General features: G+C 40.1%; 1 protein-coding gene across 3 annotated transcripts in view; it reads right to left on the bottom strand.

Moving 5' to 3' along the window:
- Window positions 1-25,807, bottom strand: part of ATG7 (autophagy related 7) — a 115,472-nt gene extending 89,665 nt beyond the window's left edge. For 2 of the 3 annotated variants that reach the window (XM_074550128.1, XM_074550126.1), the window contains exons 1-17: window positions 25,653-25,767; window positions 24,478-24,675; window positions 23,750-23,804; window positions 22,982-23,099; window positions 22,136-22,213; window positions 21,509-21,625; window positions 20,389-20,538; window positions 19,818-19,906; window positions 18,685-18,806; window positions 16,984-17,074; window positions 14,591-14,735; window positions 13,701-13,859; window positions 10,576-10,770; window positions 7,137-7,343; window positions 5,369-5,484; window positions 3,907-3,982; window positions 2,734-2,814 (exon numbers count right to left, since the gene is read on the bottom strand). In XM_074550128.1, coding sequence (XP_074406229.1) covers window positions 2,734-2,814; window positions 3,907-3,982; window positions 5,369-5,484; window positions 7,137-7,343; window positions 10,576-10,770; window positions 13,701-13,859; window positions 14,591-14,735; window positions 16,984-17,074; window positions 18,685-18,806; window positions 19,818-19,906; window positions 20,389-20,538; window positions 21,509-21,625; window positions 22,136-22,213; window positions 22,982-23,099; window positions 23,750-23,804; window positions 24,478-24,655 — 1,977 coding nt within the window. In that variant the 5' untranslated portion in view covers window positions 24,656-24,675; window positions 25,653-25,767. Of the gene's footprint in view, window positions 1-2,733; window positions 2,815-3,906; window positions 3,983-5,368; window positions 5,485-7,136; window positions 7,344-10,575; window positions 10,771-13,700; window positions 13,860-14,590; window positions 14,736-16,983; window positions 17,075-18,684; window positions 18,807-19,817; window positions 19,907-20,388; window positions 20,539-21,508; window positions 21,626-22,135; window positions 22,214-22,981; window positions 23,100-23,749; window positions 23,805-24,477; window positions 24,676-25,652 lie in introns of all 3 variants that reach the window. The other variant, XM_074550129.1, reaches the window with a different exon arrangement.
- Between the last annotated feature and the right edge of the window lie 920 nt (window positions 25,808-26,727).

Raw genomic sequence — 26,727 nt, 5'->3', positions numbered from 1 at the left:
AAATATCCATCCTAAATATTGCCTGACAAATATCCATCCCAAATGTTGCCTGACAAATATCCATCCCAAATATTGCCTGACAAATATCGATCAAAAAAATATCCATCCTAAATATTGCCTGAAAAATATCCATCCAAAAAATATCCATCCCAAATATTGCCTGACAAATATCCATCCCAAATATTCCCTGACAAATATCCATTCTAAATATTGCCTGACAAATATCCATCCCAAATATTCCCTGACAAATATCCATCCTAAATATTGCCTGACAAATATCCGTTCAAATATTATCTGAGAAACATCCATCCTAAATATTGCCTGACAAATATCCATCCCAAATATTCCCTGACAAATATCCATCCCAAATATTGCCTGACAAATATTACCTGAAAAATATCTATCCAAAATATTATCTGACAAATATCCATCCTAAATATTGCCTGACAAATATCCATTCTAAATATTGCCTGACAAATATCCATCCTAAATATTGCCTGAAAAATATGCATCCAAATATTATCTGACAAATATCCATCCAAATATTGCCTGAAAAATACCCTAAAGAGCTCTGGAGTGTCCCTTGCTGGTGCCAGAACAAGTTTGGCTCCAGAAGAGCTCCCAGTGATATTTGACATTCCAGCACAGCTCCTGCAGGACCAGAATAAGACAGAAGGGGAATCATACAAGGAAAAATTGGCCCAGAATAAAAATAGATTGGTTTCCTGCTGTGAGCATCCCAAAATTCCTGAAGAATTGCCTGCAGGAAGCTTCTCTGGCACGTGGCCTGGGCAGGACAGCTCTGAGGGAAAGTTGGCTGCTTGCATGTCTGGCCTCTGCAGCTTCTACAGCAGAGAAATGAAGGAATGAGTGAGTCCAAACAAAAATCACCCCAATCTCCAAACATGCAGATCAGCAGCTTCTCCTGAGTCCTCCTGGATGGCTTCAGGCTGTACTGGAATTCTTCTAAAATTCCTAATTCATTCATTTTGTGCTTTAAGAGTTACAGAGAGCTCAAGGAGGAGAATGCTGAGCAAAGGAAAACGCAACGCCAGCAAATTCAATTCTATCTGTGCTGAAAGCCTGAACCTCCAGTCATTCCGACACGGAGCAGGATGAAATCCTAAATTACCTTATTACAAAACAAACCAACACAGAGACTACAATGAAATCATAATTGGATTTGTCATTTCAAAGCATCAGCATCAGATTTCCACATAATGCAGGGTGACATGTTCTTATGCTAATAAATAAAGTTAGCAAAGTAAACAAAGGCTGTGTTTCTACTGTAAGGAAATCTGTGAGCCAATGGAGCAACCTTTTCAGCACACAAGAAATTCAATCCCCAAACCACATGAAAAGTGATCTCTCTGGGAATAGCACAGCTGCTAAAATCCAAGGCACTTTTTATTAAATCATCAAGTCTGTTTATGTAAAACGAGGCTCTCTTAAAATGACCTCCAAGAGGAAATGATTTGCTAAGGAAAAATTGATCCCTGCATTGAATTTATCTGTGTGGATGTACACTTTTATTGTTTTTACATGGCAGTGTTTCCTGAATTGGAGATAAGGAGAAAATGAGAGGAAAAGTGAAACAAAAAAAGCTGCATTTAACAGTTTAAACTCTCCACCATCAAGGTTTCAGCTGCTGCTCTTCAACAGGGGAGATCCAACTGTTGTTATTTTTAGAAACACCCAACTTTAGTTTCAATATTTATTGAATATTAAATATTATTTATTTATTCAATTTAGCTTCAACTTTGGAAGAGAAAATGCACATTGAGAGTCCTTCAAAACTTGTCAGATGTACCCAGAGAGCCCAGAGGGGAAAAAAAAGGATCACTGGAGAAGAATTATTGTGCAAGTTGTCCAGAAATTGCCCCATTATTGTACGATTGTTCTTTGGAAGGAGGATGAGGACAGTGAAAGGAACAAAAAGAACTTTCTGCAAGCACTTCCTCAAGGTACAGGAGGGTGAAATAAACTCATGGCACTCCAAGCCCTTCAGACCATGAGGCAAAAACCCTCTGAATCTCCCTGCTGAGAGATCCCAGGGAAAACTTCTGGAAGTTGCAGTCCACAGCCAGAAAAAGCTCGCCAGAGGGAAATTTGGAAAGCCACAGGAGAGGGAAACAATGCAAGAGCTGCCCCAGAGAGCCAAGAAACAGCTGGGAGCTCTGAGGTGACTCAGGACTGGCAGCACCAGCAGCAAAATGAACAATCTGTTCAAGAAAGAAATGGGAAAAAGCAATTTTTTCCCCTCAATTGTTCATTATTTGTCTGTTTTGTATCACAAACTTGAAATTTCGACAGTTTTGCCTGTTTGGAAAGACAAGAAGATGCAGAAAGCTAAAGGGATATTTATTGAATTTCAGACATCAGAAAGCATTTCTTAAATAATACCAACCTCACTTCTTCCTACAAAGCTGAAAGATAATGACAGTATTTTTGTGATAAGGATTTTTGTGATTTTTTTTTCCCAGCAATGTCTTGGTCAGTCTCTGCTTGGATTCTTCAGCTGATGGCAGCATTTATGTGGGGATAAAAAGAGCAGCATGCTAAGAGGTGATGCCAAAGAAATTTAGAAAATAGCTAAAAAAAAAAAGACTATGAGGGAAAAAGAACTTTTACCTGAAGTGGGAACAGATTCCAAGAATCAAAGAAAATGTTAAAAAGTTCCCCAGAATTGACCTAGAAATATAAAAATAATAGAAAGCACAAACTCAGCCTTACCTTGGCTGAACAGGCTGTGCACTTATCAAATGCCAGGCTGACTGGAAGAACATTATCAAATCTGGATAAAAATCCTCGGATCTAGAAGATGAAAAAAAAATAAAATTACATTACTATTTTAAACATTTCCAAAATTCAGCATGAACTGGACATGTACATTCCAGAAAAATAACATCTACCATGTTCTAACAGTCCTTCCCAGTAAAACTTGTAGGGAATTTTCTTTTCTCTACAAATAATGGCACAATAAATGCAGCATCACTTCACCAGAAATAGAGGCACAGCACCATCTGCAGTTGGACTTTTCTGACTGCAAAGTTCCATGAAAAATAAAAAATCATGGTGTCACAGCTCAAACACATTTTTTCCCCATCTCTATAACCTAGAGTGTGAACATTCAACTGCCGTGCATTCCTCAATTATGATGTTAATATGATGTTGATAGGCAATTTTAAAACTCCAGATCACTATTTCTGCTAACAGAGGGAGCTCTGACAACACTTTGCAGCAGGGTTTGATCACAACAGTTGTGAACTCTTTGGAGTATTGATCATCCTTTTTATTCTGTTTATTACAATGAAGAGATGTCACCAGGAACAGAACTTCAGTAACTTTGCAATATTAATAATAACACCTCAAATGTGAAATTTTGAAACAGAATTTTTGAAAAACTGTTAAGACATTTGAAAGTGGAATTTGGGTTGAGATGAAGAAAAAAGTTCTGTATGGTACCAAAACAGTGTGAAGACTTTGTGATAACAATAATAAATAAATAAAATCAGCCAATTCACGTAATTGGGAGTTGCCTGATTTGTCTTAAAACTCTGAAGAGATTCAAAAAGTGGACTTCAAGATGCTCATATTGGCAGCTGTGATGGAGAAAAGAAAATTCAGAAATTGCTTTATTCACTTAATTTCTGCTCCAAATTCTTGCTCCCAGCAAACTCCTGCTCAGTAGGTAGCAGGAATTTTGTGTCCATGAGCAGCACAAACCCAGTGCCAGGAACACCCTGCCTGGCCTGTGTGATGGGTTAATATTATTGATATTTATTTTTTAATAAACATGAAGAGTCAGCCCTCTGGGAAACAGAATCAGCATTTTTTTAAGGAGACAACACCAGTGATGATCAGCTCCCAGCCCTTCAACAAAAGGTTTTATCACCAATGATTTACCTGGTGAGGAACAAGCCCAAGAGAAGTGGGTGGCTCATTCATTCTGTCATCACTGCTGCTGGCCACAGCATAACCACTGCCAAAAACACAACAGGGCAAATTAGAGCAAGACAGCACACTCAGAATTTCCAGGCAGCTTCCAGACATTTTGCTACAGCTTAGAATGAGTCAAGGAATCTGTGTGGAAAGTCTGTTTCATAGGAACCAAGACTCAGCGTGATAAATATATATAAAAATCAGTCTGAGACTCATCTGCAGCTCCTAAGTCACTTTTTCTCTCCCAGGTTTTAAAGAGAGGAAACAAGCCTCATGTTAAGGGTGCAGAATTTCAGAGTAATTTCTGTGTCCCACTCACTGAGTTTTAAATAATATTTACAACACAGGGCTTATCTTGAAACCCTTTGTGTGCCTGCCATAACTTAGAACAGCTCCTCATCGCAGGGAAAGGGAAAAAAAGGAAAAGGAAAAAAAAAAGGGGGGGGAAAAAAGGGGGAAAGAGGGAAAAAAGGGGATAAAAAGGGGGAAAAAAGGGGGGGGAAAAAAGGGGGGGAAAAAAGGGGGGGAAAAAAGGGGGGGAAAAAAGGGGGGGAAAAGGGGGGGGAAAAGGGGGGGGGGAAAAAGGGGGGGGGAAAAAGGGGGAAAAAAGGGGGAAAAAAGGGGGGAAAAAGGGGGGGGAAAAGGGGGGGGAAAGGGGGAAAAAAGGGGGGAAAAAGGGGGGAAAAAGGGGGGAAAAAGGGGGGAAAAAGGGGGGAAAAAGGGGGGAAAAAGGGGGGAAAAAGGGGGGAAAAAGGGGGGAAAAAGGGGGGGGAAAAGGGGGGAAAAAGGGGGGGAAAAAGGGGGGGAAAAGGGGGAAAAGGGGGAAAAGAAAGGAAAGGGGGGAAAAAAGAAGGAAAGGGGGGAAAAAGAAGGAAAGGGGGGAAAAAGAAGGAAAGGGGGGAAAAAGAAGGAAAGGGGGGAAAAAGAAGGAAAGGGGGGAAAAAGAAGGAAAGGGGGGAAAAAAGAAGGAAAGGGGGAAAAGAAGGAAAGGGGGGAAAAGGAAGGAAAGGGGGGAAAAGGAAGGAAAGGGGGGAAAAGGAAGGAAAGCGGGGAAAAGAAAGGAAAGGGGGAAAAAGAAGGAAAGGGGGGAAAGAAGGAAAGGGGGGAAAAAAAAGGAAAGGGGGGAAAAAAGAAGGAAAGGGGGGGAAAAGAAGGAAAGGGGGAAAAGGGAAAGGCAAAGCAAATCCAAGATTTCTAACAGCAACATTTTCTTCTTTCGAAAGATTCCTAATACTTTCCTGAGGTTAAATTCAGAGAGAGAAGAAAAACTTAAGACTTGACGAAGCCGTTCCCTCCAACACTGCACACTGCATTCATTTACAGACACCAGCCCTGCCAGAATTGTCCTTTTTGAGGTGCAACTCCCCCTCCTCACTACAGATTCTGTTGGATTGGTGTGATCTCCCAGAGAACAGCAAGGGCTCACCCTTCTGGATGCTGCAGCACCGACACCATGAGCTCCACTGCCAGGGCTCCAGCCACCATGGCCAGCCCAGGCCTGCTGACCGTGCACTGCTGGTCCAGAGTGCGATCCCTGGTGGACTAAAACACACACAGATCTCAAGGCAGGGCAGAATAACTCCAGAGGAACCAGCTGCCCTGCCCAAAACACCTCTGCTGCGGTCACATTCACATCTGTCACCTTCCAAATAAAAATCTGCTATTTCTTTACCTCGTGTGCATCAACATGGCGCCGATCCCTTGAGGAAACACCATTAAAAATCCAAATAACAATTCAAATTGCAACAAAAGACAGATATAATCACTGTCTGCATAAGGTTCTACTTACATAAACTGGTGCCACAACACCATTGCAAAAGTGGCAGATCCCTTTAGGAAATGCCATTAAAACCAAATACTAATTTGAGTTGCAACAAAAGAGAGATATACAATATATAGAGATATAATATATAATATATAGAGATATATTATATATTATATACTAATCGTTTGCATGAAGTTCTACTCACAACCCCTGGTGCCACAACACCATTGCAGAAGTACAAGATCCCTTATGTAAACGCCATTAAAAATTCAAATAAAAATTCAAGTTGCAAGAAAAGAGAGATATATAATATATAATACAGAGATATATAACATATTATATATATATATATATATACACATATATATAAAATACATAACATATATAATATATAATACATAATACATAATATATAATATAATATATTCTATATATTGTATAATACACCCTAAATATGTGTTCTACTCACATCCCCTGGTGCCACAACACCATTGCAGAAGTAGCAGATCCCTTTAGGAAATGCCATTAAAACCAAATATAAATTCAAATTGCAACAATAGAGAGATATATAATATATAATAGAGATATATATACAATATATAATATATAACATATAATATAGAGATATAGAAAGTATAAAATATAAAAAATAAAATATAAAATGTAATATATAATCACCATTTGCATAAAGTTCTGCTCACATCCCCTGGTGCCACAACACCATTGCAGAAGTAGCAGTTCCCTTTAGCAAATGCCATTAAAACCAAATACTAATTTGAGTTGCAACAAAAGAGAGATATACAATATATAGAGATATATAATATATAGAGATATAACATATAATATATAGAGATATAACATATAATATATAGAGATGCATTATATATTATATACTAATTGTTTGCATGAAGTTCTACTCACAACCCCTGGTGCCATAACACCATTGCAGAAGATCCCTTATGTAAACGCCATTAAAAATTCAAATAAAAATTCAAGTTGCAAGAAAGGAGAGATATATAATATATAATATATAATATATAATATATAATATATAATATATAATATATAATATATAATATATAATATATATAATAGAGATAAATATAAAATATAAAATATAAAAAATAAAACATAAAATGTAATATATAATCACCATTTGCATAAAGTTCTGCTCACATCCCCTGGTGCCACAACACCATTGCAGAAGAAGCAGTTCCCTTTAGGAAATGCCATTAAAACCAGATATAAATTCAAATTGCAACAATAGAGAGATATATAATATATAATATATAATAGATATATATCTCTACTATATAATATACAGTATACATATTATATATTATATACTCTATATATTGTATAATATACCCTATATATAACATATATTATATATATTATAAAATATACTCTACATATATGTTCTACTCACATCCCCTGGTGCCACCACATCGTTGCAGAAGTAGCAGCCCAGTTTGTAGCCAGGGATATTTGAGAACAGTGAGGATCCCAGCAGGTCAGAAGGAGCAGAGGTGTTGCTGAAATGTGAATCACCAGCACATTCTTGCTGCTTTGGTTTCTTCAGGCCGTGTCTCATAACAACAAAAGTGTCAAATCCCAAGGCAGCATTGATGACCAACTGTGAACAATAAAGAGAGAACAACAGATTTTAAGTGAGCCAAAAAGGGAGGGGAAGAAAAAAGCAGCCTTGAGGTTTTTATTCACTATAAATGCCAAAAAACCCACAGGCTGGAGATGGATGAGCAACCCATTAACTGCATATTTACCACCTTAGCCATAAACAACAGAGCTTCTGAAAAGTGCAGAATTCCAGCTGTCAAGGCCTTGGAAAAAAACCAAAACCAAATTAAAAATCTGTTTCAGAAAGTCACAAGGCCTTGTCCTTTTCTGTGCCTTTCAGGGCAATCTGATCTGAATGAATAACTCCCTCTAGCTGCTACACAAACTTGTGACAAAAAAGAAAAAAAGCAACAGCAGCTTCAAGCAATGAAATCCCATCTGTTATCCAAAGCAATTTCTGCTCAGTAAGGAAAGCAATTAATGATTACTGATGGGCTTCTTCTGCATCTGCTTAGTCCCATGGGGAGCAGGAGCAGCTGGGCTGCACAATTCCTGTGTCCTCATCTCCACTTTGTGGCAAGTGCACAGAGGAATCTGGAGCACAAATATCAACACAACAATGACTGCAGCCAGTCAAATATAAAGGAAGATGCACTGCTTCATCTGCACCTCCTGTTGGTGGAAACTCTGCTGCACCTCCTCCTTGTTCTCCTTTCTTCCACCCAGGAATTGTTTAAAAGAACTCTGAGGGAAGCTCTCTCAAGGATTAGCCATTTTAATTAGCAAGCTTTGAGTCTCATCATCATTCTCAGTATTTCCAATTAGCTCTGCATATTGTTTCAGCCTTGGAGTAGTTTGTTTTTCTCAAGTCCTGAAGTGGAACCCTGCTGCTGAATCTGTGCAATTAAAAGATTGCATCTTCTCACTGCATCTACCTGTAAAACCTGAATATGGTGTTCCACTTCCAAAATATGAGTAAGAGCTGCTATTAGCAGAAATTACTAATATTGTTAAACAATTCCCACTGCAATCAACTGTTTCTTCTCAGTTTACAGGTAACTATTCCATTCTAACTGATTGAGCCTTAATTTAAAAAAAAAATCTGGTTTTGATAAAGAGACAATGGAAAAGTACAAGAGACAAATGGAAAAGTATCTTTTGGCATGGATTAACAAAAAGAAAAACGAAGCAAATTTTAACAAGTTCCAGTGCTCAGCAGGAGCAGAGATTTAATATCTGACATGAGGATTTAGCATTTGAGGGGTTGGTTGCTCTGAGGTGTTTGTTTTGGGCACGGACTGCAGGAATGGCAAAGATCCCCAAGGCATTTGAATGATGGAGTGGGGAAAAAAACTCTTACTGCTCCCCATGGACCTGTGGTGTGCATTTCACACAAATCATCTCTCACTACACTCTTTATTTTGTTTTGGAGACCTTTGGGACCAAACTGTGCAGTTCTTGAGCTCTGCAGGTGCCACACAAAATCACATTTGGAGCAGAGCTCTCTTTGGGTGTTTACAACATAAAATATTGAGCATTTGTTTGGACACCTGGAGATTTCCCTGCTGTGTTTTTTCAGTGACAGAGAATTTCATCTCCTCACATCTAAGTGATCTTATCAAATCAACCAACTGTGATGGAGACACACTGCACCACAGAGTAACAGAGAAACGTCACCAAAAGTTTCAAAATTTATCCTCAAAATTATACAACTGCTGCAAGAAAAATGTAGAAGGGCACTGCTGGCTAAGAAAACATGGGAGGGAAGTTTTGGAGATCATAAAACCATTCTATCCTGATTGAACCAGACAGGATTCATATAAAATATGCACACAAAACTCCACATATTGCTGGAAATTCCCAGCCATGCCATGGGGAAGAGTAGGCTGGCCCTGGCACTTCCCAGCTTCAAACTTTGAAATTTTGAAACTGAATTTTTGAAAACTGTTAACATAGTTGAAAGTAGAGTTTGGGTTGAGTTGAAGAAAAAAGTTTTGTATGGTACCAAAACAACACAAAGATTTTGTGGTAATAATAATAAAAAGTGATAATTAAAATCAGCCAGCTCCTATAATAATTGGGAGTTGGCTGATTTGAATTGTTTTAAAACTCTCAAAGAGATTTAAAAAGTGGACTTCAAGATGCTCATACTGGCAGCTCTGATGGAGAAAATAAAATTCAGAAATTGCTTTATTCATGTAATTTCTGCTCCAAATTCTTGCTCCCAGCAAATTCCTGCTCAGTATGTAGCAGGAATTTTGTGTCCATGAGCAGCACAAACACAGTGCCAGGAACACCCTGCCTGGGCTGTGTGATGGGTTAATATTATTGATATTTATTTTTAAACACACATGGAGAGTCAGTCCTATGGGGAATGGAATCAGATTTTTGTTAAGGAGACAACAAGCTTTGCAAACTTGCTTTTTTTGTCATTTCTGTGCTGTTTTCAAACAACTAAAACAGAAAGAAAGAGCACAGGTGCAAGAAAGGCCAGGAGCATTAAGGAGGAGCTGATGAATTATAAATTTACACACACTTACACCTGAGGCTGTGACTCAGTGAAGCCCTCACTGAATCTCTCCACTGGCAAAGGGAAACTCACTTAAGCTATAAAGAAAGAAATCTATTGCTCAGGGCCAGAAATTTAAAATAAAGGAATTAAAATAAAATAAAAAATAATAATAATAAAATAAAACAATGAAACTATAAAATAAAATAAAATTGGATTTAAAATAAAGGGAGAATGAAAAGGAAGGAAATTAGTGGCTTGGTGGCACACTGTCCTCTTGCTGGCTGCAATGAGAACAGGAAAGGGGAAAGGGGACAAGGAGAAGGAAATTTCAAGGAGAGGAAACTTCAAGGAAAGGAAAGAAAACTTCAAGGAAAGGAAATGAAAGGAAATTTCAAGGAAAGGAAATGAAAGGAGATTTCAAGGAAAGAAAATTACCAGGAAAGGAAATGAAAGGAAGTGAATGGATTGGCAGCACACCTTCGTCTTGCTGGCTGCAATGAGAGCAGGAAAGGGAAAAGGGAAGGGAAAAAGGGAAAGGAAAGGGGAAAGTAAGGGGAAAAAGGAAAGGGGGGGAAAGGAAATGAATGGATTGGCAGCACACCTGCAGTGAGAGCAGGCAGCCAGCAGCTCTCCCTGGTGTCCATCAGCAGGAACACCACATCTGGCCATTGATGGGGAAGGAAAGGGAAAAAAAGGGAAAAAAAAAAAAAGAAAGGTAAAAAAAAAGGAAAGAAAATGAAAGGAAAGGGAGAAAGGCAATGAATGGCTTGTGTCCCACCTTTCTCTTGCTGGCCGCGATGAGAGCCGGCAGCCAGCGGCTCTCCCTGGTGTCCATCAGCAGGAACACCACGTCGTGGCTCTCGATGAGCTCCTCCAGCTGGGCCACGTCCCTCTGAGCCTGGGCCATGGTCACCTCTGAGAAGTTCACGGGGTGGCCTGGCATGGGGATGCTCATGTTGTAACCCTCCGAGCTCTGGAGAGAGGCAGAGGGAAAACCAGCCGGTCAGAGGGTGACCTTGTGATTAAAGAGGTGCAAAATGCAGCAGGGTCAGAGCACAAGTCCAATCTCCGTTGTCAGAATGCAGAACCTCTGGTACAGTGCTGCTGTTTCTCACTCTGGGTTTAGGCAGAACACCCTCAAAGTCTTAGCAAGCTTAGCAAATCACTACAACAACAGAGTGGAGCTGCTCCTGACCCCAGGGGTTACAAACAGCACCCCAAAGCCAAGCAGCCACATTCACACACGATTATGATCTGTGATTGAAAATTGTGTCCTGATTCTCTTCCCACACGATTTTAACAGGCTGCAGTTTGTATTTCTGCTGCCAAATCCTGCCTCAGTCACAGCCATGTGCAGCATCACACACACTGCTCCTCATTTGCAGCTCCTCAGGAGGAGACCAGCCTTGGATGATTTCCCTGTAATTCCCCAGCCATGTGGGAATCTGAGACAGCAAAAAGCAATTCTGAGACTTCTGAGAGCTGCAGGATTTGTTCCTGTGGCAGAAACATTTCCCTCTTCCAGCCATTGGGCAGGACACACTGAGAGCAAACACTGAGCCAAAGAAGCATCTACACAATGCAAATGATTCATTCACTCCTTTGGAAATGTGGCAGCACAAGCTGCCAGAATCTGTGGGAAGGGAAGGGAAGGGAAGGGAAGGGAAGGGAAGGGAAGGGAAGGGAAGGGAAGGGAAGGGAAGGGAAGGGAAGGGAAGGGAAGGGAAGGGAAGGGAAGGGAAGGGAAGGGAAGGGAAGGGAAGGGAAGGGAAGGGAAGGGAAGGGAAGGGAAGGGAAGGGAAGGGAAGGGAAGGGAAGGGAAGGGAAGGGAAGGGAAGGGAAGGGAAGGGAAGGGAAGGGGTCCTCATTTATGTCACAGAAGGACAAACCTTGCCAAAGCCTCCCTGCTTCACACTGCAGGAAAAACTAAAAACCAAAATGTAAAAACTGGATGAACCAAGCATAAAATTCCATGGGAAGAGAGGAGAGGAAGGTTGGTGGGATGTGCTTTTGCACAGACCAATTAATGACCAGCACAACTCAGAAATCCAGGTGAGTCAAATGACCAGAAGGGTGAACACACATAAATAACATACATAAATAACATACATAAATAAATAACATACATAAATCCATAAATCTCCCTGAGGATAAAAAGAACCAGGCCCACCTAGCAGCTTGTAGAAATGCCTGTGGGTAACAGCTGCATTAACCATATCAAAGGATCCACCTCTTTTTCCCCTCTGTAACCATCACCACAGACATCAGGAAATTTTTGGGCAGGCTTTAATTCCAGTGTCATTATCTCCTCCAAAATTCCTGGTAGGAATACAGAACTTAATCCATGTTGTGTATGAATAAAGTGTTCATGGATAACCCATCAAGCCTGTGCTGCTGAAATGCTGATTGATTAGATCAGCTCAATTCACACTGCTGGTGACTTAGGAAGGCAATTATTTGTTTAATAAATTAAATAAATAAGCAGGAATTGACTGCACCACAAAATGGTCAATGTGGTTTGTAAATACTAAAATCCTACCAGAATTCCAAAAAAAAAAGCTCAATCCAGGCATTGCAGCTGAAGGAATACAGACAAGCCTGGCAGCTCCAACAATTTTATTTGAATAACTGTCCCTCAGAACAAAGACAGCAGTCACCAGCCAAAGAGGCTGAGGTGCATTTGGCAGCCAAACAATGGCAAAAAGAGCTCAAAGAGCACATTGGCATCATTTGAAAGAGGAGTAAGTGTCTATGCATATCCCCAAAGAAAGATCTTGCTCATTCCACAGAGTCCCAAAATCTCAGGAATCTAAGAAAAGTTTTAAAATGCCCCCAAATTATCCAAAATATTTAGTTAGCATCTCATAAAATATTAGAGTGACATCTAGAAAAGGGGACTGTATGTAGTTGTCTTTGCTGGCAGTTAAAAACCAAGCTATAGCTTCTAATATAGAAAATCAATTTAGAGAAGATTGCAAATTTGGGGTATGAAAAATAATAGGAAATCTCAAAAATACATTTATTTCTTCCCTCAGGACCTGCTCCCAGAGCAGACAATTAATAAATCTGACCTAGCACAACTCAAAGCTCCTTAGGACACCCTAGACAAGAGAAAAATTCACTTCACTATCAACAAGCTAAAAATTTACTTAATGATCCTTAATTATATTTCATTACTACAAATATTTACTGTCTCCCCTTTCTTCTAAAGTTCTTCTGAGCCTTCTGATGTCCACATTTTTGTAATGGACTTTCCATGTAAATAATGATTGGTTTGCATTACTTTCTGGAGGAGGAGAATTGATGGACTGTTGGTTTGACCAGAGTGATTGGAGAGGTGGCAATTTCATCCTCCAATCCATAATCACTTTTGGAATTCTATAAATATTGAAGTCCAGAAATAAACTAGTTTTATTTATTTATTATTATTTTATTTATTTTATTTATTTATTATTCATATTTATTATATTTATTATTTATTTATATATTTTATATTCTATTTATTATTATATTTATTATTTATATTTATTATTTATATTTATTTATTAAAATTTTATTTATTTATTATTATTTGCCTTGGACATCTCAGCGTGTGAGTGTCCTTCATTTCGTGTCATATTGTGACAATTTACCTCAACAAAGTTACCAGAAACAGAAATCTGAAGTCAAATATTTTAGTAAACAACTGAAATATTTCAGTAATCAACTATAATATTTCAGTAACCAACTAAGATATTTCAGTAACCAAGATATTTCAGTAACCACCTATAATATTTCATAACACCTGCAAAGTGTTTTTAACGTTTAACTACTACAACTTGGAATAGCAATTTAAAGTCACTTTTTTTTTTTTTCATTTTTTTCCTTCCCCCCAGTGCTAGAACATGGAAATAATGATTTTACCACTCCTGGGAAGATTTTCTGCAGCCTTTCTGCAGCTGCCAGAGCCTTGGGCTTGCCCCCACTGAGGCAATCCTCGAACTCGTAGAGCGGCTGCCGCACGGGGTTGGAGTAGGAGATCTTTGCATTGTCCACAAACGTGATTTTCCTCACCCCCCAGCCCTGAAGGGGAAAAAAAGTTGATAAAGATAATTACAACAGCCTTGGGAAATGTTTTTGTGTAATGTCATACACACAACGTTGAGTTTTGTTCACTTTTTTTAAGCTACAAAACTTTTTGTAGTTTTTTGAAGTGACTGAAATAAGGGAACAGAAAATTTGGTTGCTAAATATCTATATACAATAAATATATAAATTTTATATAAATATATATATAAATAATTTAGTTTTTAAATGCTAAATATAGCATTTAACAGACACCCCTCATACCCTACTGAATTAAGTGGAAAGGGGTGAACACCCCTGAAAGGAATCACCAGCACAGTTATTTCAAGTGCTTCACTGTGAATTTGCTCTTTGTAGCTTGTTAATTTGTTCCAGAATTTCTTTTTTTTAACATAAATTCAAAATATTCTGCCAAGGTTCCCTTACTTTCTCATGTCAGCAGCTATTGAGAGGCGCCCTTACTATTATAATTATATATATACATATATATTATAATAATATAATTAATATAATATAATACATATATATTATGTCAGCAGCAATTGAATTATTTCCATTAGGTACAGATCTCTTCCCTGCAATTTATAACATTACTGATGTGCATTCTGTGTATTCTGATGGAGACAATGCAATTTGGCTCTGATGCGTCATGGCCGCTGGACAAAAAAAAATAAATTAATTTAGATTTTATGAGAAGCGGGAGATTATTTGTGAGAGGAAGGATTCACCATCAAGGTCCTTGCCACGCTGCAGCCCAGGGTGCCAGCTCCCAGCAGCAGACACTTGGCAGCCACAATCTTCTCCAGATCCAGAGTAGGCACCAACCTCCAGCACATCAACTTCAAATTCAGATCCACGGATGACTCTGCCAACCTGTGCCAGGGAATGAATAAATAACAACTGCTGAACCCCCCTGTGCTTCTCCAGCAAAGGAATCACTGATATTTCAGCTGAATGAGGTAATTCTAACAACTTTTTTCAACAACAGAAAAAATTCAGGAGTGTAACACATAGGTAATATGAAAAACAGACAAGAACTTCTGAAAAAGTAACAATCTACAACTAAAATTTTAGTAATAAAATTAATGCAAATATGAAATAAAAATGGTGTCTCAGCCAAGATTCTTGTCAAGCTGAGTGCTAAGACAGATAATTTGTCCATAAATTTTTGGGGTTTTTTTAAAACTACCTGGTTTCCTGTATCCAGTTACACCAGCCCTTAACTTGAAATACTCCACTTGTGCCCTAAAGCATGTGGGCCCTTTGTGGAACTTTGAGAAAGAAAATTCAGGAGTGTAACACATAGGTAATATGAAAAACAAACAGACAAGGGCTTCTGAAAAAGTAACAATCTACAACTAAAATTTTAGTAATAAAATTCATGCAAATATGAAAATAAAAATGGTGTCTCAGCCAAGATTCTTGTTAAGCTGAGTGCTAAGACAGATAATTTGTCCATAAATTTTTTGGGTTTTTTTAAAACTACCTGGTTTCCTGTATCCAGTTACACCGGCCCTTAACTTGAAATACTCCACTTGTGCCCTAAAGCACGTGGGCCCTTTGTGGAAGTTTGAGAAAGAAAAATGAAGCAGTATAACACATAGGTAATATGAAAAACAAACAGATAAGGGCTTCTGAAAAAGTAACAATCTACAACTAAAATTTTAGTAATAAAATGAATGCAAATATGAAAATAAAAATGGTGTCTCAGCCAAGATTCTTGTTAAGCTGAGTGCTAAGACAGAAAATTTGTCCATAAATTTTTGGGGTTTTTTTAAAACTACCTGGTTTCCTGTATCCAGTTACACTGGCCCTTAACTTGAAATACTCCACTTGTGCCCTAAAGCATGTGGGCCCTTTGTGGAAGTTTGAGAAAGAAAATTCAGGAGTGTAACACATAGGTAATATGAAAAACAGACAAGAACTTCTGAAAAAGTAAAAATCTACAACTAAAATTTTAGTAATAAAATTCATGCAAATATGAAAATAAAAATGGTGTCTCAGCCAAGATTCTTGTTAAGCTAAGACAGAAAATTTGTCCATAAATTTTTGGGGTTTTTTTAAAACTGCCTGGTTTCCTGTATCCAGTTACACCGGCCCTTAACTTGAAATACTCCACTTGTGCCCTAAAGCACGTGGGCCCTTTGTGGAAGTTTGAGAAAGAAAAATGAAGCAGTATAACACATAGGTAATATGAAAAACAAACAGATAAGGGCTTCTGAAAAAGTAACAACCTACAACTAAAATTTTAGTAATAAAACTAATGCAAATATGAAATAAAAATGGTGTCTCAGCCAAGATTCCTGTTAAAGCCCTCACCAAGCCAGACCAGCACAGGTCTCAGATTCCTGCAAGTTTCATTCCCTCACACATCATAAATAAAATCATTTCAGCATCCAGAAAATGATTTGCCCAACAAGGATTTTAATGGCAATTGTCAAGGCTGGCATTTTACCAACACCTCTTTGGGAAGCACTTAGATAATTTAATCAAGTAAAGAAGGTCAAGAAACCTAAAGAATGAAGAACTCTGAGATGGATTTTATTGAATATCTGTGAAGTCTGAGAATTTCCACAAATACTTGACAAAAATGGCTTTGCTTGATGGGCTGAACCTGAACCACCAGACCATCAGCCATTTTCCATGCAGACACTCTGCAACCTCATTCTTTTCAATCCATTGCCCAAACAGAACGATAAAAATTATTAAAATCACATTTCCTGACCTCCTTCCTGTCTCACTCTTACAAACCCCAAAGGATGAACTTTCCCCCATGCTCATTTTCATGAACACCCTGCAGGTTATGGAATTCAATGAAATTCCACAGGCCTATAACAATCTGACCTACATTTCACTCAGTTTTAAATAAATGCCTTCAGAACTCTCAACTAGAGCCCAAAATTGCCAAGATTTGTGCTGCAGGCAGTGCACTGCACACCCAGTTCTTGGGTATGAAGAGAAATTTTTAATATGTGCTCTGTGAAGGTCCTTACCTCCAAAAGAAAATCCAAACAATATCCAGTGGATGTTTTACTGCATATTCTTCCCTATTTCACATTTCAACTTGCTATGGATGAAAGTATAAAGAAAACGGTGGGAATTTAAAAGATAAAAACCAAACCTTTTTGGATCCATGCATTCACTGAGATTCACCATCCTTGGCCCCATGCTTCCCTTTTGGTTCTTCTCCCATCCAACAGCTTTTGGACAATCTGTTTGAAATATTCAAGACACAAAAAAAAGAAAATTAAAAACCCAAACAAAACAACAAAAACAAAACCAAAAAAAAAGGAAAGAAAAAGGAAAGAAAGAATAAAAACCTTAATATCCAGGGACAGAAAAAAAGACATTTTTTTGGACTCAACCCTGTCGGAAAAACCCTTATTTTAAAGCTGCCAGTAAATTTCCTGTAGTTTAATTTGCTCTCAGGTGTCCCCTGTGCTGCTTTTGCCTGTTCAGCTTCAAACCCAGCACAGAGCTGGCATCATTCCCCCTCAGATCTTTAATGCCAAGCTCAGTAAATTCATAATTCAGTCAATTTTTCTAATTTCAGTCATCATTTCATGGTCCCTAGACCCCATCTGTAAATTCACTGGAGAATTATGTATCTTAATTATATAGAATGAAATAATTTGCAACAATGACATCTGAAGGATTCAGAACTTTTTGCCTGAGATAGAGAAATTTGGTGATGCTGTCCTGTACCTAGAAATTGAATATGAGATTATTTTTTAATATTTTAAGTTTACTACTTTAAAATACACTTGGATGTGTCACTATGGGATTAAAGGAACAGTTCCATTCTGGGGCAGATTTTTATAATTTTAGAAATTCTCCAGAAATTTTGATCCCATAAATTCACTATCGTGTTTTTCCTACCTGAGGGACTGTGCACAAATTCATCAAGAAAAAATGAGACAAACTGGTGTTTTATTGTATTTTCTATGCCACCAGCAGGACTTTCCTTAGTTTTCAATTAAAAACACAATTACAGGAGGAACAAATTTAAGAGAGAGTATTCTCTCTTCTTTCTTTGTTGAAAAAGGAACTGTGGGATCTCAGCACCTCAGGACTGAGGTGTCACCGAGAGCACCCTTGGGGGGCTCGGGAGTCCTGGAATGTTCCAGAAGTGCCTGGGGGCTGGACTTTGATCCTACACAGGAGACGACACCTGTATGAGGACAGGAGGGTTTCACCGGGGTGAATGGTGAAGGGATTGGTTAATTAGAGAGTGAGACACAGGGTTTAGGATTTCTGTACAGGGGGGTTTAGAGAAGTAAGATGGAGGAATTGGGGCGTGTCCTGTCCTTCTTCTTCTTCTTCTTCTCCTCCATCTTCTGTGGTGATGGTGGCACTTTGGGATTGGTCATTACTAAAAGTGCACCGGACAATAAGGGTGAAAGGTATTGGGGAAAAATGATAAATATTGTACACGTAACAATGGGTATAAAGATAGGTGACTGTCCGGAGGGAGGGGAGTGTGCTCATGGCTGGGTGCTGAGCAGAGCTCTGTCGGGCCGAGAGAAAATCTTTTAGATAAACAATTAATAAACACCGAGACCGAAAGAAGAACTGAAGCCTCTTCTCGTCCTTTGATACGCGGCTGCCCCAAGGCCACCCCGGGCCTTTCCAGGCCCTCCAAACAGCCGAAAACCGGACAAGGAACTACTTTAGAGACATTTAACAGAAATTCAAACAATTCAAAATCCATTTGAAACAACTTAGCATAAGTAACAATTTTTATCAGTAATTAATTTTGCTATGTCAGCAGTGATTAAGAAGGCAAAAAAAAAAGGGGGGAAAAGTATTTTTAATGGCTTACCTGGGCCCAGGGGTGCCTGTGGCAGCTTGATTTCAAAGATGATGCTGTGGGTGATGTCTCTCACCCCTTGCATGGTTCTGTCTCTGAAGCACAGCACTTCCAGCCTCTGCAGAGCACTGCCCCTGCCAGCCAGAGAAAAGAGAAATAGAGACAGACATGCAACTTCTTGCATAGAAAAGAGAATTTTTTTAACAGCATTTCACACAGGTTTAGTCCTTTGCAGGTTCTGAATGAGGCTTTTTGTCTTGGTGCTGACAGTGTTGTCGTTATTATGTACAGAAAGAGAAATAATTCCTGAAGTGTCAGAAAGTGACTGGTTTGGTGTGACAGCTCCAGAGCAATGCCACAGCAGCCTGTCCTTGCTTTCATCCAGCACTGACAAACTGCAGATTTAGAGGAATAAAAAGCAGAAAAGCACCAGAGCACACATCAGGGGCTTTGCTGCAGCACCATGATCCTCTGAGTTCTCAATATATATAATTTTTTCCTCCTCATGATTCAAACCCCCAAACAAAAACCAAGAATTTTAGTGCCTAAACCCTTCTCAACCCCAAGGCTGTGTAAATGTAACTCTCAAAACTATGGAAGTGAAACCTAATTACAGTTTTCTTACAGCAACACAAAGTCATTTGATAATTTGAATCCTTTTTTTCAAAACCCAGAGTGTAACTGTGTATTCTCTTCCCATCTTCTCCCCAACAAAAAAAAAAAAAAAATCAAGGGGTACAAGGAGAAAACCTACTAATATTAGATTTTTAAAGTGTAATTCTGCTATTACTTGACACTAATTAATTATTTAAATTCACAGGGTGTTTTAAATAAGATTTGACACAGCTGGGTACTGGCAGGGTGTGAGGCTGGCATTTCCAGGTAAATGCTTCCATTTTAGGATTATAGGAATTTGTGACTGACAGAAGGAAAAACCAGAATAATGCACAAAATCAGAATCACTCCAAGTGAATATCAAGGGAAAAAAAGAAAATCTCAGGTGGGTGATGTGAGTGAAACACCATGGAGAAAATGATCTCATTTCATATCAAGCAATATTGATATTAGTGAAATACCATGGAGAAAATGATCTCATTTAATATCAACCAATAAATAATCTTGGTGGGAAAGAATAGAACAGGTACCATTTGTGGGCTGCCAGGATCAGGAAGTTTCTCAGTGGCCATCCTGGATACTGGGATAAATTACAAGGATCATAAACTCCAACTGTCACCTGAAAATGAAATTATTCAATTGAGAACTCCTCCATCCACAGTCAGGCAAAGGGTATTTGGCACTTTGATTTAAAACTTCTGGCCTACAGACACATTTTGCATATTTATAAATATTTAATCCATGGTCACACCAGGTTTTCCTCAAGCTTTTGCCACAGCTTTGAGATTTCTTCAGTTTGGCCTCTTCAGGGACACTGGATGTTCCCTGCAGTAAATGCATTTTTATTACTTTAAAAACACATTTAGGAGGGAAGCCCAGCAACTGAGCCTTGCTCCCAACCCAAAATTCTGCTTATTTTGGGAGGATTAGAAAGTGAAAGGGCATAAACCAGCAAGAGACCAAATCAAAGGGAAAACAGCACAAAAATCACTTTACAGCCACCCTCAGGACACAACCACCATGCCCAGCTCAGTGTTGAAGCCTCAAACCCTTCACAGATTAAACATTTAATTATATAAAATTATATAAAATTCTCATTACCTTTTCTCCTTGGTCTTGAAAGAAGCCATCCCACTTTTTCAGCAGGGATATCATGACGGAATTATCATGATATTTGATTAAAAAATAAGGCAGGGCTGTCACCCCCTCCTCCTGGCAGAGATCATCGTAGGCTTTCTGCAGGGCTTGGATCTGAAAGTGCAAACACAACTGAACCAACACTTCTATCAATTCTGCACTGTAATATGAAAGAAACTAAAATTTGTTTAATTTTTTTCATAAAAGATTTTAAAAATTAACTTATTTTCTTATCTAAACATGCACTTTATTAACATTTTTGTAATTTTAATGAGTTGCCTTACTCAGGAGATCCCCCTTTATAATGGTTTTTTTAAATGAGTTTCAAAACCAAAGCTTGTTAATATTCATTTTGATATACAGCTTAACATATATATCTCAAACATTTTTATTTTTTATAAACATTATAAATATTTAAATATTTAATATATAAAATGTATATTAAAAATGTATAAAAAATATATAATATATAAATATATAAAATTATATAAAATATTTAAATTTAAATATTTAAATATATAAATATATTTTTATTCATTTTTATAATATTCATTTTCACATGTTGATATTCATTTTTATACACAGCTTAACATATATATCTCAAACATTTTTATTTTTATAAACATTATAAATATTTAAATATTTAATATATAAATATATATTAAAATATATAAAAATATATAATATATAAATATATAAATTATATAAAAATATTTAAATATTTAAATATATAAATATATTTTCATATATTTTTATTCCTTTTTATAATATTCATTTTCACATGTTAATATTCATTTTTATATACAGCTTAACATATATATCTCAAAAATAAATATAAAATAGACAGCTTAGCATAATCACCTCTTCAAGAACTGTTTGCCATATCTGCACCTAAACTGAGATAATTTAAACAAACCATGGAACAAAAGGTAAATACAAAAACAAACATAGAAATAAAAAAGTGAAGTTTTTAAAATAAATTAGTCTCCAATTAATTCAGGATGTGGTGACAAAGATATTGAGTTTTAAAGCTCACAGGAGTTCTCAGTGTTGCAGAATTCACAAACTTTAAGATTTTGAGTACCTGATTTAGTGAGAACCTGTCCCCAAGACAGACAGGCGTCTGAGTGATCTCAATTCCATCAGGGAAGCACAGAGCAGGGTAGCAAAACCAGTAATAGAAATGATACTTCTTTAAATCCTAGGGGAAAAAAGAAAAAAGTAAAATTAGATAATAAAGAGACATATCAAAATAAATTATATAATACTAATTAAAATTAATGGTTTATTATTTTAACCATGGGAACCACAGGGATCTTTCTCTCACAATGATTTTAGAAAATCATAAAAATTCTACAAGACTTCCATTGTCTTTTTTAAGAGAATGGAAGTCTTGTAGAATTTAATTTAAGATTTAAACAATGTTTTAATTTAAGATGTAAACAATGTGTGTACAATCCTTCAGGCTTTGTTAGCTGGAGCATTTAGTAAAGTTTTCAATTAATTAAACATGAAACAGCTCTACTTCTACTGATATCTGTAAGGCCATCAGGTGATCTTATACATGTGTAGAAAATAATATAAAAATAAATTAATGCAACATTATTATGAATAGAAAATATATTAATATTCCTAAAAAGAAACTACTTCACTACTTCCACTACAAGCAGGAGACACAAATTACAATAATAATTATTATTATTGTACTCACTGCAAATGTCAGCAGCAGGAACCTGTTCAGGAGCATTGGGTTCTCCAGGGCAGCCCCAGATTTGATGGATTCCCAGATCTGCCATGGATTGTGGGGACAAGGAGGAAGAAAAAGGGCAGAGAAACGCCAAGAGAAAATGAGAACAGCTGCAAAAATCTTTAATTCTTAAAGTTTGGAGATAAACATTCACTGACTTTTTTAAAAACTGAATTTATTCATACAATTATCTGTGTTAAAAGGATTTTAAAGGCCAGACAACAGGGAATTACAAGGCCACAGGAATGCAAAAAATTCCTAGTTTAGAGTGAAAATATGCACGAAAACTTTGTTACTCAAGGCAATTAATAAAAGGAATCAAGGCCAGGTCAAAGTAAAGCATCTTAAATTTGACTTTCACCTCTCCCCAGGCAGAGCAGAGAGACCAGCCCCTCTCACCCATCTTTTTCTTGCTTTTTCTCAGGTTTCTCTTGCTGCTGTGGAGCTTCCCCATCCCTCTGTCACACAGATAAATTGCAGTAATCTGAGGTTTAAACCAGGCACTGCTGGTTTTTGGGTATGAAGACAAATTTTAAATATGTGCTCTACAGAATTCAAGTCCCTGGCAGCCCCAAGAGCATTGCAAAGCTTAAAATGTGTGGAGTTCTCCATGTAGAATTAGTTATCATTAATTAAATTAAATCTTTTGTAGAGAACAGTAAAAAGCAAACACCAAACTTTTCCTTCCAGAATAAGCTAAATCCTGAGGCTACCCAGGACTGGAGTATCCCAAATTTGGGGCAGAGTGTGAAGCACTTCAAGGGGTAGAATGGATTTGAAAACACTCTGTAATTTGATTTTACATCTCACCTCATTTGCTTCCTTGTCCAGAAGTGCTTTCTTATCACAGGATTTGAAAGTCTCAAAAGTGTTGGTGTTATACAACGTTCCAAAAGCAGGACAGCAACGTGCTGGTATTGAAGCATTCCTGAGGAAAAGAAGGAATATTTTAAATTCAGCAGAAGGAGTTAATTTTTTGTGACTCAAAGCAGTCCCTCCACTGCTATAAAGTTCATTATTTATTTATTTATTCAGGAAAATTGCCTTTTCTGACCTTAAAATGTACTAATACACAACAAAGATCATTGAAAATTGCTATAAAAAGGATGGTGACTGTGAGAACAAAAATCTTTGGTAAGAAGATTTTTTTACCAAAGAGAAATAAACTCCATTCATGTAGAGTTATCTATTCTCATGTAGAATAATTGATTCTCATGTAGAGTTATTGATTCCCATGCAGAGTTACTTATTCTCATGTAGAATTATTTATTCTCATGCAGAATTATTGATTCTCATGTAGTTATTGGTTCTCATTCAGAATTACTTATTCTCATGCAGAATTATTGATTCTCATGTAGAATTATTTATTCTCACATAGAATTATCAATTCTCATGTAGAATTATTTATTCGCATGCAGAATTATTGATTCTCATGTAGAATTATTGATCCTCATGTAGTTATTTATTCTCACATAGAGTTACCTATTCTCACATAGAGTTTCTCTAAGTAATATATCAATTTTATGTCAGGAAAGTGTCTCCACACACAAACGAAGGCAAACCCCAGCCTGTACTTACATATCAAAGGCACTGAACTCCAGTGTCAAGCGAGCTGGCAAACCCAAAGGATCACCTGGACAAAAAAGCAGCAACAAAGCTCCTTTTAAACCAAAACATTGGGGTTACTTCTGCTTTTTCTTGATGTAAATTACAGTGAAACATACAATACTCCCAGCCACTCTTGGTAGTGTCTCAGAAACATCTGAAATGTGCCAGAGGAGCAGAATAGGCTGAGAGGAGAGGCAGGAATTGGCAGAGCTGGGTGGAATTGGCAGGGCTGGTGGAATTGGCAGGGCCTGGTGGAACTGGCAGAGCCCGGTGGGATTGGTAGGGCCTGGTGGAATTGGCAGAGTGGTGCAATTGGCAGAGCTGGGTGGAATTGGTAGGGCCGGGTGGAATTGGTAGGGCCTGGTGGAATTGACAGAGTGGTGCAATTGGCAGAGCTGGGTGGAATTGGTAGGGCCGGGTGGAATTTGCAGAGCCGGTGGAACTGGCAGAGCCCAGTGGAATTGGCAGGGCTGGTGGAATTGGCAGGGCCGGTGGGATTGGTAGGGCCTGGTGGAATTGGCAGGGCTGGTGGAACTGGCAGAACCCAGTGGAATTGGTAGGGCCTGGTGGAATTGACAGAGTGGTGCAATTGGCAGGGCCCAGTGGAATTGGCAGAGTTGGGTGCAATTGGCAGGGACCGGTGGAATTGGCAGGGCTTGGTGGAATTGGCAGGGCCCGGTGGGTCACTGGGTGCTCACCGTTGTAGTAGTAGCCCTTGATGAGCTTGGGGGTCTCGTCCAGCCGGTACTGGTTGAGTTTCCTCTGGGTCAGCTCGTGCCAGAAGCCCGCGTCCAGCGCGCTGCTGAACGGAGCAAACTGCAGCGGCACCGAACCGGCACGGCCCGGCCCGGCACGGCACGGGGCTGCTGCGGCCATGGCCCGGCGGGAACGCGGCCCTGAGGACAGAGACACAGCCTGGATGGGCACCGGGACACCGGTACCGGGACACGGACACAGCGGGCACGGCCCGGCACGGCACGGGGCTGCTGCGGCCATGGCCCGGCGGGAACGCGGCCCTGCGGGAACAGAGACACAGCCTGGATGGGCACCGGGACACCGGTACCGGGACACGGACACAGCGGGCACGGCCCGGCACGGCACGGGGCTGCTGCGGCCATGGCCCGGCGGGAACGCGGCCCTGTGAACAGAGACACAGCCTGGATGGGCACCGGGACACCGACACCGGGACATGGACACAGCGGGCACGGCCCAGCACGGCACGGGGCTGCTGCGGCCATGGCCCGGCGGGAACGCGGCCCTGAGGACAGAGACACTGAGGGGTGGGCACCGGGACACCGGCACCGGGACAGCCACATAGGAACGGGACCGAGCACGGACACGGCACAGCCACACGGGAACGGGACTGAACAGGGGCACGGACACGGCCGAGGGACACCGGCACCGGACACGGCACAGCCACACGGTACCCGGACCAGCACCGGCCCTGCACAGCGACATGGACGGACAGAGGTCCAACACGGGAACGGGACCGGACAGGGACACGGGAACGGCACAGCCACACGGGAACGGGACTGGCACCGGCCCCGCACAGCGACACGGACTGACAGAGGACCTACACAGCACCGGCACCGGCACCGAACATGGACATGGCACCGAGACCGAACACGGACATGGCACCATCCCCGCACACTGACACGGCCCCGGCCCGGCCCGGGGCAGCCCCCGCCCCGTGTACGCCTGACTGCAGCCCGGGAGCCGGTGAGGCCCGGGCACACCGACCGCGGGCTGCAAGGGGCAGAGCGGGTACGGCGCCGGGGCTGTGACCCGGCAGTGGCAGTGCCGGGGGCTGTGGTGGTGCCGGTGCCGTGTGTGTTCTCTGGACCCGTGACAGTCCATCCCCGTTCCCCCTTACCGGCTGCGCCGCTCGCTCCGCACTTCCGGCATGCCCGGCCGGCGCACGGCGGTGATGTTACCGCGGCGGAGCGTGTGACGGGCGGCCGGCGCGGGGTGATGGCGTGAGAGACATTCTGGGCGGGCCGGTCCCGGTCCCCATCCTCATCCCCATCCTGATCCCGGTCCTATCCTCATCACCGTCCCCATCTCGATCCCGATCTCCATCCCCGTCCCGATACCGGGAGGCTGCGGCGATGCCCGCCCGCCCTCGGTAGCATCCCCCGCCTCGGGGCAGTCCGGCTGCCCCGCGTCCCGCAGCGCTCGGAGCCGTCCGTGTGTCCGCTGCCGTCCGTGTGTCCGCTACCGTATGCTGCTCCTGCTTCCCCGGCACGCAGCAGAGCCCTCAGAAAATTTAATACTTTACTATAATTCCATTTTAGACGGTGGGAAAATGCCCAAAGGTGCTCCTGCACTGCTGTTTCCCCTCCTGTCCGCGGCATTTGCTGCCGGTGTGGAAGAGCGCGGTGGAATTCACGGCTGGCCGCGGCATCCCGGGCCCGCTGCTGCCCCGCCAGGTGTCCCTGCTGTCCCACGGAGCGCTCCGGGAGCTGAAAACCAGCACATCTCAATCCCTGCACCCTTTTGTCAGAGATACATAGTATAATACTGGCTTTTCGCAAGTGTTAAAATGGATTTTGTATGTGCGGTGTTAAAGTAACGTTGTTATAAAGATACAGTTTTTATTTCTGTTGTTAAATAAGCTCAGTGAAATAGCTGATGTAAGTGTGCCTAAAAAACCTGCTTGGATGGGATAACATCCAATGAACACCTGCACAGATCTGCCAACTGTCAGCACTCACCTTCTGAAGAAAATATGAACCATATTTTGGATCAAAATATGGAGAGTTATCGACCAAAACCCATAACTGGAGTGAAATAAGGGTCTCCTGCAGCCAGGTCTCACAAGCTCTTGGAGATCTGTTTCACACCCAAGATAGCTCCGCTGCCTCAGAAGGCATAAAATCAGCAGGATGGCTCCTGTGGTAGTGCTGGAAACAAAAAGGTTTAAAAAAAGGCAAAATAACAAAACTCTT

Source organism: Zonotrichia albicollis, chromosome 12 (assembly GCF_047830755.1).
Source record: "Zonotrichia albicollis isolate bZonAlb1 chromosome 12, bZonAlb1.hap1, whole genome shotgun sequence".
In the NCBI taxonomy this organism is placed as follows: domain Eukaryota; kingdom Metazoa; phylum Chordata; class Aves; order Passeriformes; family Passerellidae; genus Zonotrichia; species Zonotrichia albicollis.
The sequence above is the reverse complement of the archived record's forward strand: the minus strand, read 5'-3'. Positions and strand labels throughout refer to the sequence as shown.